We start from the raw sequence: 19,279 nt of genomic DNA, 5'->3' as shown, positions 1-19,279 counted from the left end.
AACATCTCCAATGATTTCCAATTGGATGCACCAAATGCTCAAAAACTGACATATCTTCTCCACATTGCATCAAGGCGCTTGAGCTTAAGGGCGGACGGGACGGTCGGGGAAATATCCGCCATTGCTCTGTTGCTACTAAGATGGTAATCTCAGATTCTACTTCATATTTTGCAACAAAAACCTATCACTGTGTATGCTCACTTGGAGTGCATATGCTGATTGTTTTTCAGCATCTTCAGTGCGATAGAACTCGAGATTACCATCTTCAAAATCGCGAGGCAAATTGTTAGAAAGAGAGGCAAGATAGGAAAAATAACACGGCGTCCCGTTTCACCTTAAGCTTGATTGACCGCCCGCAGTTGCAACTCCAGTATCGCCAGATCAGCTACACTCAAACAAGGAACCAATGAGATAGCTGCTTGGGACTACAACAGGCATCTTCAGTGTGTGAGCGTTGGTGGTCTTGTATTTTTTTTTTTGCGACAATGGCGCCCGCTGCGTCAGGTTCCAGGTCAATGGGGAAGGGCAGGAAAGTGATGATTGCAATCGCTTGCCCACATCAGGCCGTTGAATCCTCTGCGCCTGCACAAGGTCATGCAGATGTTGGTGTGTTGTTGGGAAATGTTTTATTTTTGGCACATGGATCATGCCAGGCAAGGATGCCAGGCGTAAAGTGATAGATTGTGTGAAGATTACTGTGAAGCGGCACAGTCCGCTTGGTTGCATAACTTGTAGGCGTTATATGATAGATTGACACTGTGCTGTGATGAAAGTTGAAGGAAGGGAAACGGTTTTTTATGATAGATCTTCAGCAGAGTTGCAGTGTTTACCGACTCGTGTTTATCGTTTATCGACAGTGTTTATCGTTCGAAAATCGCAATGCAATGCTTTAAATCTCTATACTCGTGGGGTACGATGTTTATCCTATTATTTTCAAGTTGGGACAAACTTTTGTCGCATTGGGTGGATTGTCGCAACAAATACAGGTTGCCACATTGTCATTATTGTTGCACAATGGTTGAATTTTGATTCGCTGAGATAGAAAGATACAAAGTAGGAGGAAAGAGACGAGCCAGGGATAGAACCCAGGACCTTCTGCATATGAATCAGAAGCGGTAGCCACTAGACCACCAAGCTCGTCAACCACATTGCATCATAGCAACGAATGGGAAATTGAGTGTTTGTAGATGCCACCAAGAAGCAGTCTAAGCCTACTTATGGTTATGCAACCTAACTTTATATACCAACTAATGTGCGTCAGCATCCTCTTTAACCTGATACAAAGCGCTCTTCAGGTACCTTTTCAGGTACTGTTTATTCAAGGATTACCCCACAAATTTCTTCTAAAATTTCTCTAAGAGCTCTTAAAAATCTATCAAAGATTCTTTAGGAACTTTTCTGTGGAGGTTTCTCTAGTTTTTACAGGATTTTGTAACGTTCCGTTCCGTTCAATTAAGCCGACGGCTTAAGCGCCACCTTTCAAGAAAGGACCGTCCACTCTGTAAAATATCCCGGCATGAGACCGCCTCTTCAGGGCAGGCCAACAGTTTTAATACAGAACCGAATTTCCACTTTGACCCAACCGAATTGCCAACTTACCGAACTATGGAAAGAAACAATGATCTAAATACACTAAAACGCTATCCAAAACTAAATGGTAGTAAAAGAATTCTCAATAGAAAGTTCAACAACTCCGACAATCTTCAGCAATAGACGACCGAGGCTGGTGAAGTCGTCGCTAAACTCGAAGTAATTAACTTTCAATTCAACAAATATATTCGAGTTAAAGAAAAAACAACAACGAAAAATAGAATTTAAAAAGTTGCACAAGGGCCTCAATTCAAAAATTTATTCGGATTCAATTCCAATTTATTGGTCAGGCAAACCCTAACTGCTTCGTGACGTCACGTCTACTCATAGCGCAATTGATTTAGATAACCTACAATTTATTCGCACGCCCTAACGATACATCTAACCTTGTTTGTCCTAGGCGATGCTCCAACGGCGGATGGTCGACGTCGTCTTGACAGCGTCGGCGTCGGCTTCAGGCGTTTGAGACGGTCGGAATTCAAATTCACCAACTCGTGTGTGAGCTTTACTGGACGTCGCTCTCTGCTTCACAGCTTGGCTGAACGAGTTGTCACGTGGTTAGTCCCGACAGCAACCACACGAATACGGTTGGATTCGTCCGCGTAGAATTCCAATTGGACCGTGTTGGCACTCAAAGCTTCCGTCAGTGTAGGCACGGAGTGGGAAAACTACCACCCAAATTTGTCGGAGTGGGGGCCTAAGCTCAGTTAAGCCTCGTGTAGCCTAGACTAGCCGCCCACGTTGTTGGGCCTAACACGCCTAAACAACGCAGTAAAACAACTTATTGCACTTTATTCCACCGATAAATGCACTAAAGCTTACCTGACTATTATTTCCTGTTGAGTTCCTTTCAGTTTTTTCTCTAAATATTTCAAAATTCTAACGAACTTTTTAAATTCTGCTGTTAACATAAAACATTCAAATTAGACAGTAAATTACATTAAATAACACTCGCGACACTTACTTCGAATTTAGTTAGCCAATGCACCAAAAACTTTAAGCTAAACTGATTTTGCAAACTTTACTCAACTTTTCTTTATGAAAAATTCACCTCGAAAATTCAGGTGTAATCACTATCACGTACTCCACCAATATGAACGAGCGATCGCGATTCGAAGTGGTACGAACTTAAAAATTAAGACGCAATTACTACCCAATGGTCTGCAGTGGGATTAAATCCTCTTTTCCCATTGGTCAGATCTGGAGAGCGAGAGTTTTTACTGGTTATTTTCCATTTCCCGATAGTATGGCTATCTAACTTTGTAGATGGTAAAAGGCCAGTGGAAATTTACTAAGACGCAATTAGCTCAAATTGGAAGATGCGCCTTTGCTTAGGCAATATGTATCCTTAATTGAGCTTTAACTCAATATAACATGCCGAAATATTTCAACACAGACAATCAGATGGTCGCATCCATATCATAGATATAAAATTTGCGATGAGTTATAGTTGTAGTGGTTTTTGACTACACGGAAAGAAATATGTTGCCATTTCAACACTTATAAAAAAAACATTAAAAAAAATTATTGACGGAACTGATAAAAATATTACAATTTATTAAGATGTTACACTCGTTAGTTCTCCGAAATGTCTCAAAAGATTATTTCAGAAAATCCTCCAGTTTCATCCGTGAATTACATGAATTTCTTTAGAAATCCTTTAGTCATCCCTTCAAAAACTATTTGAGAAATTCCTCCAGAAAATAATTGAATTATGGTAAACGTATCAATAGTGGTGCTATTAGTAGCTCCTTGTGGTAAAATAATCGAATAAAATTGATAATAGGTACCATAAAATAAAAAATCTGAAAACGTTAATCGGTAGTTTTTCAATAAAATTTGCTAGGAAAAAATTCAAAAACCATGGTTTTCTTCAGTTTTTTTTCTAATTAACCACTTGCAGCAACTATAGGTACACGGTTCCTATAATGGTGCTAAAATTTAACATTGGTTCCTATAGTGGCGCATCCCATTGAATCCTTATGGGACCCACCACTATAGGAGCACTACCACCACTATAGGTGCAAAGAAGCAAAAATTAAGGAAAATAATTGTTTTAAACAGGTTTTTCGGCAATTCCTGCACATAAAACTGGATTAATAGCATTGATTGAGTACAATGCATCTATTAAAAATGTCATTTACGAGCTTTTTAGTCGAAATAGGGTTGAGTTGCCACTACTACTACTATTGGTACTACCTCCAGCTCCACTAAGGGAGCGTTTACCCTATACAATTAAAACCATCCATGAATATCTTGAGAAATTCATCCAAAAATCCTCCAGGTATCGTCCATACAGAGTTCTGGATCATTTAGATGTTTTAAGTCGAATATCTTGCATAAACATATATTTCGGCCCGAATTTTATTTTTGTGGTATGATCATGTTTGTCTTCTGAGATAAAAAAAAAGTGATTTACAAGAACTTAATCTGAAAATCAAATGTATTATAATTTAACGGTGGAGTTGACTTCCAGAAAATAGCCGAATTCCATAAGAAGCAGCCCCTGTAGAGGCAAGCTATAAAAGTGTCGAAATCCTTCGATTTTGATATAAAAATAGCTCGTCCACCTTGGATAAGATATGTTTGTATCTGTTTAGCGAATAGTATTGCAAAATATATTTTATGTTTTCTCTTAATTTCTGTTGCAATATCGGGTACTTCATTAATAAAATAATCAATACACTGCGTAGTTTAGCCTTATCAACGGAAATTTATTGTTAAAGTTTGAATTTTGAGTAATGATGCACTGATTCACAATATGTGGGACTCTGTGAACTGACCCATGATAGGGCTTTCGGTAAACAGTGAAATTTTCCTTTTTTACGAGAAAATGACTTTAAGCTATAGTAAAAATGGTTCGGTAATCAAAAGTTCGAATCAAAACATATGATTTTCTTTTATTTAATTTTGGACGTAAAAATTACCACTAAGTGATCCATGACTGTATACCCACGGTATTTATTCAGAATTAATTTCTCCAGGGTGGAGCGGACCTGGTGTATTGGTTAGAACATTTGACTGTCACGCCGAGGACGAGGACCTGGGATCGAATCCCACTCCCGACAAATTCATAAAATGTGAGTTCTTCCTTCGGAAGGGAAGTAAAGCGTGGGTCCCAAGATGAACTAGCCGAGGGCTAAAAATCTCGTTAATATAGATAAACAAATTCTCCAGCGATTCAATCAGAAAATGTTGCTGGGAATTTGAAGAATTTCTACCAGGAATGCCTCCGGAGGTTTCTCGGACAAATCTGTCAGACATTCTTCCATTGAAACTTTTAGAAAATTCATGGTTTCCTTTAGAATTTTTGTCAAAGTTTTCTAGAGATTACTCTAAAAACAATGAAAATTCAACAATGTCAAATTCTATTTAACGTTTCGTCACATAAAGACTAGACTCGAAAACAAAATGAGACACAAAGAATAATGTATAACTTTTGATTGCGTGCACAAAATTAGCTGTTTTTTTGACCAGGAATAGTACATTATGTGTAGCTAATACCATAAAAATTTCATCAAAATTGGTTAAGTGTTGGCGGAGATATCGTCGAAACAAGAGACTTACCATTTGAGAATCTTGGGCCAAACAAACACTTTAAAAAATATCACATTTTTTACCTAAAACTGTAGAGCCAAAAATACTGAACCGAATCCAATGAAAATTTTTCTGTACAAAAAATATGTATGTAGATTTATTGTGTCAAAATTTCATTCAATTTGATTTGACTTTTAAAAAGTTATAGCCATATATGTAGCACTATGTCACAATAAGCAGATGTGGTTTTTGGTATAGTGACATTCAAACTGCTCTAACTTTTAAAATGTTCAATCAAAATGGCTGAAATTTTCACTGAGAACAGATTAACACAACGATTTTACACTGTCAAAGTTTCAAAAAAAACGGGACAGTGTTGCCAATACTACAGTCAAAATGATGCACACTGATTTTAAAATGTTAAAAAGTGCCCAAAATTTGAAAACCCCGTTTTTTTATTTGAATTGTAAAAAAAAGTACTGAACCGATTATAATGAAATTTTCACCACTTATTATGACTTACTTGAAGAACTTACAGTCAAATTTTCAGACGTTTTGATGAGCTTACAACCAAGTTATAGCCTAAACAATTTTTGAAATGGAAGCCCAAAATTTACAAAATCACATTTTATTGAATCGACAATATTTGCGCCAATACTGAACCGATTTTGATGAAATTTTTAGGGCATTAACTACACATAACATGCGATTCCTGGTTAAAAAACAGCTATTTTTGTGAACGCAATCAAAAGTTATCCCGGGAGCGGTCGTGTCGTGTACTGAGTACACGCACCATGAAAAACGCTCGCATGTGGTACACAGTGTGAGCGGGGCGTCGCTGCAGGTAGTCAAAGACGCGACTGCTCGAGGGTTATACATTATTTTGAGTGTCTCATTTTTTTCGAATCCAGTCTTTATGATTAGTTTTATCGTAGATTTTTCTGCGAGTGGGTTACTTCAGAATTTCCTCTGGAATTTCCTTCGGAAATTTCGTTATAGGTTCCTCCAGGCATTTCTCAAAAAAAATCCTCAAAAAAGGCCTAGATGGGTTTCCTTTGAAGTTATAGTTTTTTTTTTCAGAAGTCCGTACAAGTGTTCTTCTACCGATTCCTTCAGAAATGATATTGTCAAATCTTTAAGAAAATCAAAGGTTCCTCCAGAAATGTATGCTTTTATTTCATGCTTTTATTTCTGAAAAAAATCTGGAAAAATATCCTAATTTTTGTAAGGAAACCCCTAGGGCAATTTCGAAAATAAATCTCCTAATCTTTTTGAAACAATTTCTCCTGGAATTGCAACTTATGAAGAAACGGTCGGAGAAATTTCTGAAAAAACACCTGGAGAAATTCTAAGGAGGAATTCTTGAAAATCTTCTGGAAGAATTTTCGGAGAAATTCCGAAGAAAAGTTCTTGAAAAAAAATCTGGCAATATTTCTGCAGAAGTTTCTTCAGAAATGTATGAATATGTATGTACATAAAGAAATATAAGCATGAACTCATGTAGCAATCATTGAAGGAATTTTAAAGGAAACCCGTAGACCAGATTCAAGATGAATCTTTGGGGTAATATCTTAAGAAACTTTTAAAGAAAATTCCTGGAGGAATTCCTGAAGAGTCGCTGGATGATCCCCCGGCAGAATTGCATTTACATTTTGAAGGGATGCTAGAAGGAATCTTTAGAAGAATTCTTGCTAGAACCATTCTAAGAAAACCTACGAGAGTTTTCTTTCGGTAAACATTCCAGAATGTTGTCAAATAAAAATCCTCAAAGAATTCCCGAAGTTATTTCTGGTGGTGACCTTGGTGGTACTCCTGGAGATTTTTTTAGAAATTTTAAGAATAATTCTTTGAAACTCATAAAAGGAAATCCAACAAGAATCCCCTTCCGCAAAGAAAAAGATGCCCCTTTCGCGATCATTTCAGAAAACATCCTTGAAATGCACTATGGAGAGGTTTTACCGGAATAATTCTTAACTAGGCGCAATAGTGAAATCGTTTTCTTGCGTACCAGTATTGGGTGCGCTGAAATTTGGGAATCTTGAGTAATCAGCTCTGATTTTACGATGACAGCACTGCATTTATTGCTTCAAGGGCTTCGTTTGCCCGGATTACTGAAGTTGTATGATTTATAGTGCCCAGGAAATCGAGATTTTTTCCGACCGCAGTGGAACTCGAAATCACCATTTCCGGATTGGAAATGAATCGCAATCCGCATTATTACCAATGTTAAGTCTGTATTGTTTTGGTTCAGGGTTTTTGTAACGAGCAATATATGATTCACTTTTTAGGAATAAAAGAACTTGTATCTCCTAAATTGACCAAATCAAGTGATGCGGTTGCTCTTTTTACTCCTTACCCCTGGGTAGGTAGTCTGACTATTTAATCGTTTGGCTATATGAAATTTTCAAAACAGTATCGGAACACGCAACACCTACCCTCAGATTCATTCATTCTCCATTAAAGCACACACCTCCAGGATCACTTTAATGAACTCTCTTTCCGTTGAGCCGACAAATGGCCGTCAATAAGACCCACTTCCGAAAGTTATGACAAAGCACAAAAGCAGAACGGGTGGGGAAAACTAGAACTTCAGGCACTTTTCTGCGTAGCATAACACTGTTTTCCTTGGCCACTGTTAAGCTTTATTCAATTACTTACTAAAAAGTTCTCTCTGTTCTTTTCCGTCTGTCTGTCTGTCTATCGTTCCAGCGCAAGCGTTCACATCTCGGTGATTGACATAAATGAGTATTCGCCGACATTCCTGCAGCCGTCGTACGTAACGGAGGTTAGTATTCACACAAATTCTTATTATTCCATCATGCTGGTTGAAAGGGGAAGGTGATATATAATGCATATGTAGGTTGGATAGCTCGTGAAGCTTTTGGAAAAAAAAAACTCTAATTAATCCACCTAGCGGTGATGGTGCCTTTCTCGTGCTTTAAAATATCCTTTCAACAAAACTCGAGCGACATGTTGATGACATTGACATAAATACAAAATTGAAGCTGCTTGCTAAATCTACTCAATATGGATACATTTTATATTAGCATAACATTCAATATTCAGAAAATATAAGACAACGATCCCATAGGGCCCATATAGCCGAGGCGGTAAACGCACGGGTATTCAGCATGACCATGCTGAGGGTGACGGGTTCGATTCCCGGTCGGTCCAGGATCTTTTCGTAAAGGAAATTTCCTTGACTTCCTTGGGCATAGAGTATCTTCGTGCCTGCCACACGATATACACATGCAAAATGGTCATTGGCAGAGGAAGCTCTCAGTTAAAAACTTTGGAAGTGCTCATAGAACACTAAGCTGAGAAGCAGGCTTTGTCCCAGTGAGGACGTAACGCCAAGAAGAGAGAGAGAAGACAACGATCCAAAACTCAAACCAAACAAGTGTCATGAAGCCGCAAAATTTTGAAAAGTCATTTTAGATTTTCCGGTCATCATTTTATGACTCCGGATATCTACCCCAAACTAACCACCATCTTGAACACTGAGACACCATCTTGGATGTTCTGGTATTCATTTTTGGACTCTGCACCTAAAATTACATAAAATAGTCGCCGTATTGAATTTTGGCATGTCGGTTATAATTTTCTGGTTACCAGTTTTGGACGAAGACCGGTATTCTTCCCCATTCAAACTATAGTCATATTGCAGACCTTGTGAAACAGCGCACAGCTTGGGTTTTCTGATTACAAATTTTTAATTCTGGACATATTTTCATACAAAATATGCCCGTAATGCAGGAATTAAAAATCCTATAAACTAGGCACTAACTTGAATACTGAGCCATTATCTTGGACTTTGGACCGCTATCTTGGATACTCTGGTGGACTCCGAACATATTTCCCATACCAAATACACTTATTTTACATAGTTTTAGAGCTCAAAATTCCTTAAAACAGCTTAAAACATCTTCTGTTGACGCGATCAAATTCTTATTTTTCCATTCAACGTTGACCCATCCTGCTATAAATTTACACCTTAGGAATCTGAAATGGTACGATTTGATGAGATCGCTTAAGTTTTGTCTATATTTTGTTCTCATATATGAGAACTTAGACCTATTCGTCACTGTTGTTCATATCTAATGTTTATCAGGCCATTAAACAAAGCCACGATTTAATTTTTCACATGAACGTTGGTTCTGCTACACAACAGCTAGTCTCTAATGTGATCTAAGGCTATTTTCTTGCTAACCGTTCATTAGATTATCAAAAAATCTGCGATCAGATGTGTCGTATGTATGGGTTTGATTCATTTTTATATTTGGTAATTTCCGGTGGGATAGCCGGATCTGATTCCATGAGTCATGGACCATGACACTACCGGTTGTCCCAATTATGGTCTGAGAATATTTTATTGCTATCTATTCACCTTTACCTAATCACCGCTATTTGATATATCGCATGAATGGGTTTGCTTCACTTTTACTTCTAACCACTTTTGCAGCCACAGCTGAACCCGCATCACTACCGGGAATCTAATGTGGTCTGACCCTATTTTTCCATCAGGTTGTCGATAAGTCGTGATCAGTCTTGTTAGAGATCACAGTCATTTGAACCTTTTCGTCGATATTTGGTCTCCTTTGTCTCCGACATTCGCAACACAAGCAATCAAACTACTGTTCGAAACAAAACGAACTGTTCGAAGCAAACGAATGCACTTCACGACGATAGCGGCTTCGGGAGACGGTTCGGCTTTTGTTATTCCTGTCTTCTTCCATAATAAGAGCTATGTTGCCCATCTGGTGTGTCGTATCCAATGCAACATGCAATAATAAACTAATATTAACATTCATAATCGGAATTGGCTGAAAATCTATGAGTAAAGCTAGAATTAGACACATGTCATTGTGTCAGATGACATTGACTTGACCCTTTCTTATGTTTATTGATCTTCGTTCTACTGCTCGTGTTGTGTGTAGGTAAGAGGTAACGATAGCGCACGAATGTAACAAAGCCGACTGACACCCGACTGCGGCAACGAAATGAAGGTAGTAAAAAGTGTCGAATGTTTACTAGACTGGTCGTGATTTGATGTACCGCATCCATGGGTTTGGTTAAATTTTACATTTTACTACCCGGATCTGATTCCGGGTAACTACCGGCTGAACCAAATATGGTCTAACATATTATTACCAAAATGTAGGCGGGATGAACGGCCTCCTGGAAGACTACCATTTAGCTGTGTTGGACCAGTGCTTCGATGTCATCGTCTTAATCGAAACATGGCTAGACCCCCGTACTACCTCTAGCTGCATTTTTGGAGATACATACGAAGTTTTCCGCTGCGATAGGAATGCAAATAACAGTCGAAAGGCTACTGGAGGAGGCGTCCTCGTAGCAGTTCACTCCAGGCTAAAAGCTAGGCTGATCGAGAACGATTCATGGAACATCATTGAACAAGTTTGGGTGGTAATCCAGCTTGGCGACCGCCAACTTTTCCTATGCGCGTTATACATCCCTCCGGATCGGGTTCGAGATGTGGATCTTATCGATGCACATTGTAACTCTGTCGCAGTTGTTACGAATATCGCAAATCTTTGTGACGAAACGATGGTGCTGGGCGATTTCAACCTTTCCGGCATAGCTTGGTTCCCAACTCACAGTGGTTTTCTTCGTCCTGATCACGAGCATTCTACTTTTCACGTCGGAGCCGTAAATCTTCTAGACAGCTACAGTACCGCCACTCTATTTCAAATCAATAGCGTTTTGAACGAAAGCAACCGTGTGCTTGACCTCTGTTTTGTGAGTGGTCGCAGTACTGCTCCTAGTATCTCGATGGCACCAGCTCCTCTAGTTAAGGTTGTTCGCCATCATCCACCTTTATTAGTCGCCATCGAAACAAATGTCGTTCGCGATTTTATCAACAACCCATCTGCTGTGTCTTATGATTTCCGTAGAGCTGATATACGTAGCATAGCTGAAGTGTTGTCTGACCTGGATTGGGAGCTCATCCTAGATGCATTCGACGTGAACATCGCAGCGCAAACCTTTTCCAACATCTTGGGGTATGTCATTGATCGACACGTTCCAAAGAAAGTCGTACGAACTGATTTCAAGGTTCCGTGGATGACCAGTGATCTTCGATCGCTGAAAAGGTCCAAAAAGGCAGCACTTAAACGATTTTCTTAATTTCGCACTATGCCACTGAAAAACTATTACGTAAGATTGAACTACGAATACAAGCGTTTGAGTCGTTTCTGCTTCCAACGATATCAGAGGAGAATAGAGCGACGGCTTAAATCGCATCCGAAATCCTTCTGGAGCCACGTGAACGAGCAGCGTAAAGAAGCAGGGTTGCCATCGTCCATGGTATTGAACGGCGTAATCGGTTCAACGCAAGAGGAAATCTGCAATCTGTTTTCTACGCAAGTGTGTTTGAAAACGAACAGCTTTCCACTGATCACATCGCCAGCGCAGCACGAAACGTTCCCTTGGCTAATCAAACGCTTATTATTACTAGTGTAAACGTAGACACTATCTCGAAAGCGGCATCACAGCTAAAAACTTCGTTCAAGCCGGGGCCTGACGGTGTTCCATCTGTCTTCCTGAAGAACAACATTGGACATTTGCTGGAACCACTTCGATTGATCTTTCAGCTCTCTCTATCTACTGGCATTTTTCCATCGTGCTGGAAAACGTCTGAGATGTTTCCGGTATACAAAAAAGGAAGCAAGCGAGATGTTAACAACTACACGGAAACAAATCTGATCCCGCTTTCATGATTCACAAATCATGAAACATGAAAGTCGGTCATTTTATGAAAACATGATCACGAATCTTAATTGTAGGATCCGAGCAACTAATATTATGATTCGGTGCAACCATTTTCATGAGCTCGAAATCATGAAAATTATCAAGCGTTACGCGTACCTGTCAAAACGTGGTCATTCAGTGTGCGACATCGTTTGTGAATGGTGGAAAAAATGTAAGAAGTCATTAATTTAATGGAAATATTGGTTTTAATTCAACAATTTTGTATTTTTTGTGCTCTCTAGTGTATTGTTAGCAGAAGCCTTCTCCTAAAGAAACCGGTGAGTATAAAAAAAGTGACAAAAATGTTCTTATTTCTAAATAACATCCGATTGCACGCCATCGTTCTCGTTCTAGTTGAAACGACTGCGGCTGTCATCCCTCGTGCCGGATCCGTCCAATCTCGTTCCGACTTCGTCCGTTTCTGTCGACGCAGACGCATCCTATTGCACGCCATCATTCCCGTTCTACCACAAACGACTGCGGCTGTCATCCCTCGCCCCGGATTCGTCCAATTCCGGCTTCGTTCGTTTCTGTCCCGGTGGCGTCAAACGACACCAGTCCCGTCCCGAGTTATCTTTTCTGCAACATCAAACGACGCAGGCACCGTCCGATTCCATTTCCGTGCCGGCCCGACTGCATCAATCCGTGCCGTGCCTCTTCATTGCTCGCCCCGTACCTGTTCGATCCCGTTCCGGCTCGGTCAAACGACGGAATATCACAAACTGGGTTTTTATCACTTACACCCCTTTGTTTCTAACCCCCTCATTTAGCTTAGTTTAACCCAGGTTTAGTTTTGTACTGCGTGGAAGTGGTTTGTTTTTCTATTTTGAGAAAAATGAAATAAGACAGAACAAATAAAAACAAAAATAAACCGCTACCATGATTTAGCTTCATGGTCCTTGAAATTTCACCAGAATAATAAGCGCTGCGCATCCGAAACCATGAGTCCAAATCCCGCTACCATGATTCACCTTCATGATCCTAGAAAAAAACAACCAGAATCATAAGCGATGCGCACCCGAAACCATGAGTCCAACTCTCAACATCATGATTTAGCTTCATGGTCCGACAAATTCCACCAGAATCATAAGCGCTGCGCATCCGAAACCATGAGTCCAAGTCCCGCTACCATGATTTAGATTCATGGTCCTTGAAATTTCACTAGGATCATAGGCGCTGCGCATCCGAAACCATGAGTCCAAATCCCGCTACCATGATTAATCTTCATAATTTTAGCAAAAAAGTAACGCATTGGCAGCGTTACGAGAGAATGGATCATACTATCATGATCATAAATCATGGTGTATTTTTATAAAACGAAAATGCACTAGGCTCATGAAATCATGAGTCGTTTTTATGATTTTTGGGAGCAGAATTTTACCCGTGTATCGCGGAATCACATCACTCAATGCGGTAGCGAAGCTGTTTGAGCTGGTTGTTATGGGTTTCCTTAATGCGCATTGTAAACAATATATAAGTGCGGATCAACATGGGTTTACTACTGGTCGCTCTACAACCACAAATCTGCTGTGTTTCACGTCGTATATTACCGATAGTATGACTATGCGCACTCAGACGGATGCGATATACACTGATCTATCTGCCGCATTCGATAAGCTCAACCACGACATTGCGATTGCTAAGCTTGATAGACTTGGAATTGGTGGTAGCCTCCTGAGATGGTTCCGTTCATATCTCACAGAACGTCAATTGATAGTGGCAATAGGAGACTCTCGCTCGTCGAGTTTTTGCGCTACGTCAGGTATACCACAAGGTAGTCATCTGGGACCGTTGATTTTCCTTATCTACTTCAACGACGTGCATCTGGTTCTCAAAGTTCCTCGGCTGTCTTTTGAGGACGACCTGAAGTTATTCCTGCGTATCCATTCAACTACAGACTGCCGCTTACTTCAGGAGCAGGTCAACTGTTTCGCGGAGTGGTGTAAAGTTAATCGTCTCACCGTTAACCCTGAAAAATGTTCATGCATCTCCTTCTCGCGAAAAAAGCAATCAGTGCCTTTCGACTACAAGATATTCGACACGCCTATCGGACGAGTGCAGTGTGTGAATGATCTGGGCGTGCTGTTGGACTCGCATCTAACATACTCTCACCACATATCCTTTGTCGTCGATAAAGCATCGAGAACCCTGGGTTTTGTGTTCAGAGTGGCGAAAAATTTCATCGACATTTACTGTCTGAAAACGCTCTACTGCTCCCTCGTCAGATCAATGCTGGAATACGGATCAGCAGTCTGGAGTCCTAACTACAATAACGGCACTGAGCGAATCGAATCAGTTCAACGTCGATTTATCCGTTACGCGCTCCGTAGGCTACCAAGGAGGGACCCGCTTCGCCTTCCGAGCTACGAAAGGCGGTGTCAGTTGATTGATTTGCAACTTCTGCGTGTACGAAGGGATGTTTGTAGAGCCTTGACCGTGGCCGATACTCTTCAAGGGCGAATAGATTGTGATTCTATATTACGACAAGTGAACATCAATGTTCAACCACGGCTGCTGCGGAACAGCTCGATGCTGAGGCTTCCACTTCGCCGTAACAATTACGGGATAAGAAGTGCTCTACTAGGTTTGCAACGTATTTTCAACCGTGTGGCATCAGTCTTTGATTTCCATCTATTAAGGAACGTAATAAAGCGAAGGTTCACTGACTTTTTCAATAACTTGACATAATTTTAAGTAGGAAATATTGTACACATGTGATTCGTAATGTAATGTCTGTTTGTGATTTGTGACATTTTTAAATAGTTTTAAGTTCTTAATATCATTGGGACTACAGAAAGTCTGTTGATGTAAACACAAATAAATAAATAAATAAATAAATTATTGTCTTGTTAACTGCTCATCGGTTAACCAAAAACGCTGCAAATTGAAGGTGTCACATGCAGGGTTTGACAATTTCGACGGGACTCTCGGAACCAATTCCGGAACACTACCAGTTGTCTTTAGTGTGACGTAAGGCTATTTTCTAGCCAAATGTTCATCAGGTTATCGCAAAAGCCACGATTTGACATGCCTGGATTTGGTTTACTTTTACATTTGGCCTCTTCCGACCACTCAAAACCGATTCCGCAACACTTGCTGGCCGTTCATTAGGTAATCTAAAAAGCCGCTATTTGATGTGACGCATGTACGGGTTTGTTTCTCTTTCAGATTTAACCACTTCGGCGGGAACCCCGGAACGGGTTCCGGAACACTACTGGTTCAGATATGGTCTGAGATAGTTTTCCTGCTCATTGTCCATCAGGTCATCGAAAATGCCGTGGTTTGATGTGCCGCATGAATGGGTTTGGTTCAATTGTATATTTGGCCACTTCCAGCGGGACGACTAGAACCGGTTCCGGAACACTACCAGTTCAGATATGGTCTGAGATGGTTTTCCTGCTCATTGTCTATCAGGTCATCGAAAATGCCGTGGTTTGATGTGTCGCATGCATGGCGGGACGCCCAGAACCGGTTCGGGAACACTACCGGTTCAGATATGGTCTGAGACTATTTTCCTGCTTACCGCTCATCAGGTTATCGAAAACGCCGTGGTTTGATGTGTCTCATGCATGGGTTTGGTTCACTTTGATATTTGCCACTTCCGGCGGTACACACGGAACTGGTTCCGGAACACTACCGGTTCAGATATGGTCTTAGACTATTTTTTTGCTTACCGCTCATCAGGTTATCGAAAATACCGTGGTTTGATGTGTCGCATACATAGGTTTTATGCATTGTCATATCTGGTCCCTTCCTGGGGTACCGTTCCGGAACACCTAAATGGCCATATCTCCGGAACGGCTGAACCGATCCGAACCATTTTCAATAGGAAACAATGGGACCAGATTCCGCGTCGAATGAACCGTCGATCATTGAAATCGGATGAGGTTTACTGCCAAAAAGTGATGTGAGTTTTTTGTACACACACATACAGACACACACACACGCACACACATACACACACACATACACACACACATACACACACACATACACACACACAGACATCACATAAATTCGTCGAGCTGAGTTGATTGGTATATGTGATTTGACCCTCCGGGCCTTCTATCAAAAAGTCATTTTTGGAGTGAACATATAGCCTTTCCAGTACACTTAGTGTACGAGAAAGGCAAAACACATCATTAAGTATGACACTTATTTTTGTTTTCAACCAGTTTTGAGAGAAGTGTTGCATTTTCGTTTAAAGAAAGGTAGATAAATTTGTAGTTTTAAAAGGTTTCATTTTTACAAAATAAATTCAATTTATATTGAATTCGGGGGCAGTTAATCTGTTGGGTGCGTTTCGTGACATAAAAAAATGCTTCTGCTCTCCCGTTCTTCATTTGAACATAAATCTCAACAGCGGGAATGGCAAATGGTGCAGGTGTGGTTGGTGGGCGCGCATGTGGGCCGTTGGGAAAATCAGAGCACTTTCAAGCTGTGCGACGTGCCGGTCCGATTGGTGTTGTTACGAGGATGCCGCTTTTCATTAATATTTCACATTAAATGGTATGGAATATCCCAAGGACAAACGTCGGCGACGATGATGGGTAGGATGATGATGACGATGATGACGAGGAAGTTGGTGCCTTCCCCGTAATGCATTGCGGTTTCATCACCGCCGGTATTGTATTCTACTTTTCATTTCAACTGTAGTTTTTTATTTCAATTTTTATCCCCAAATGGACGCTTTATACGAGAGGGCTCCCACTAGCTGTGGAGTTTATTATGTTCAATCACAACAGTTGAATAGCCTCAGTAAATGGATAGTTGTAGTTAGAATGTGATTGAGTATGACTGCATATATGGTGACTGGTTTCGCTAAGCTTGTTTTACCTGTACTTTCATCCAAAATGTGTTATCTTATATTAACAGCCAAGAGCCAAATTTTAGTCCATTGCCTTTTTTAGCTGCAGTTCAAAATCATAAAATTTTTACTTTTAGACTCTTTGTAAAACCATATGCATATGGACTTTTTTGTAGTTGAAAGTATAGTGTCCGTTTCAACTTTGTTTCGACAGTTATCGCAGCATTGACACTATTATAAAAAATGTTTGAATATTTTGATCAATCCATGTAATACTTTAGGAAGCTTACAAAGCGCGCGCGTGATCCTCCGTCGCAAGCCCGCGCTAGCCCCAACATCTTACTGAGATTAATCGCAAACAATATAAGATATTTTGATAGCTATGGAGTTTTTCGGCTTTCAGTCGTGGGAAAAAACGTTGATAATTTTATATCATTGCCTGATATGGCAATGATATAAAATTATCAACGCTTTTTCCCGTGACTGAAAGCCGATAAACTCCATAGCTATCAAAAATCCCAGTCGAATATTTTTCCCAAATAAGATATTTTGACTATAAAAAACAATGTTCCAACACAAAAACAGAGAACCAATAATGTTAACAGCTTGTAGAAAAACTATGCAGTTCACCGTGCCCAACCTGCGGTGCAGCAATCTGCAGCATCGCACAATGCAACGGCCTGGCGGTTTGGCTTGACGGTATCGGTGTGGAATAGAATTGAGTTTCGCTATTTCAATTATTCCGCGTTTTCTACAACTTGCACGGAATCGTATTTCGGAATATGCGCTGACTTTGGTCTCGAGTCAATTTGATTGATTCAATTACTGTTTCCACACGAATTGCATTGGTCATTTTGCGGAATCGCCACATTGAGGGCGAGTTTATTTTGCACTGCACCAGCAATAACATGTAGGTATTTTATTCATCTGTGAAACTGTTTCCAACATCATTATGCAAAAACTCACCAGCCATCGTCACGATTTCCGAGTGTGCTTGAGTATGTTGAAAATAATAAAGCTCTCAACCAATATTTGTAGCGTAGCTTATATTTTTCTCTCAAAATTCATTGGTCCATTTCTTCAAAAAAAAATCTAGTGGGTTCTGACGCAGTTTCTGGTGGAATCCTTGACATGTTCCTTCATAACCAATGACGAATTATTCATTAGTTTTTGGTGGAAGGCATACTAAAAAGAGTTATCTTAGACAGGCTGAAAAATTAAATATTGGCTCACTCTCGAACGGCTGAAAATATCCATAATTTGATATTAAAGAAGAACTCATTTACTTGAAGGCTTGACTTTCTTTTTGAGAGCCGAACAGCGCCTATGGGCTACGGCTTTGACTCCTTGCGTTTTTGCTCGCTGTATCGCGGCTTTGGCATTCCTTCGCTACTCTATCTCGCTACCTCCAAGTATTATCTATGATCCACTGCTTTCTCCGGGTGCGTAGCTTACCCAAATTATTCTCGCCGGTGACCATGAAGGCGTTCTTGGTGGCGCTCCATTGATCTTCTACGCTTCCATCTTCGGGAATATCGGCAGCACGGTTCTCTAGCTCCTCGACAAAGCGTCTTCCAGTCAGCGTGTGTTGAAGTGGCGCCCGATTTTCTCTTTCTGTCGATGAATCGCCGCCGAATGCGCAGCCGGATCTAGCCAATTAGGAGACGATGGTCAGACGCAATGGCGACGCTACGTTTGTTACGCACATCAAGAAGGCTCCGTCTTCATTTTTGGCTGATGTAGATGTGGGCGATTTGATTTTCCGTGACGCTATCACCGGAAACCCATTTCACTTTGTGCACTGGTCGATGAGGAAAGAGCGATCCCCCAATTAGCATGTCATTGTTGCCACAAAACTCTACAAACAGCTCTCCGCTCTCGCTGATTTCTCCGAGACCATGGCGTCCCATGACATGCTCACAGTCCGAGTTGTCGGAACCAACGTTCGCGTTCAAGTGGCCCATGAGGATCTTGATACCACCTTTCGGAATCTTGCTAACGACAGCATTCAGTTGGCTGTGAAAGTTCTCTTTTTCTTGTATTTCGGCAGCATCAGTTGGTGCTTAACCTTGGATAATGGTAAGGTTTCGAACCCGTATTCTGAATCTGGCTACAATTATCCTCTCATTAATAGGTTCCCACTTTATGATCGCAGCATGAGTGTGAGCATTAAGCAGAAAACCAATTCTATGGTGACGAAGATCGTGTTCACCCCATAGGCCACAGTATAGCAGAATTTGACCCGACTCGACGTCAATCCGTGTTCTCCAAAGTTCAGCCAACGAACTTCGCTCAGTCCTAGGAGCTCAAGCTTCATACGACATGCCTCATTGGTTAGTTGTGCCAGTTTATCCTACTGGACTAGGGTTAATACATTGTAAGTTCCAATTCTTGTCCGTTGCTTCGTGCTATAAGTCGTTGCCGTTGAATCGGCTTTAGGACAGAAGGTCGAAGGACGAAAGATCCAAAGACAAAAGGTCGAAGGACAAAAGGTCGAATGGAACAAAAGGTCGAATGAACAAACATTTTAGTAGACCATATTACCAGCTGGTGTGTTTCACTTATAAGTAAAAA

The 19,279-nt window shown here is 40.6% G+C and overlaps 1 protein-coding gene across 5 annotated transcripts in view; it reads left to right on the top strand.

The window, feature by feature from the left end:
- LOC109408169 (calsyntenin-1) overlaps positions 1-19,279 on the top strand; it is a 459,649-nt gene that overhangs the window by 382,488 nt on the left and 57,882 nt on the right. For all 5 annotated transcript variants that reach the window (XM_029872892.2, XM_029872896.2, XM_029872893.2 and 2 more), the window contains exon 5: positions 7,837-7,912. In XM_029872892.2, coding sequence (XP_029728752.2) covers positions 7,837-7,912 — 76 coding nt within the window. The remainder of the gene's footprint in view (positions 1-7,836; positions 7,913-19,279) is intronic.

Source organism: Aedes albopictus, chromosome 2 (genome assembly GCF_035046485.1).
Source record: "Aedes albopictus strain Foshan chromosome 2, AalbF5, whole genome shotgun sequence".
In the NCBI taxonomy this organism is placed as follows: Eukaryota; Metazoa; Arthropoda; class Insecta; order Diptera; family Culicidae; genus Aedes; species Aedes albopictus.
The sequence above is the reverse complement of the archived record's forward strand: the minus strand, read 5'-3'. Positions and strand labels throughout refer to the sequence as shown.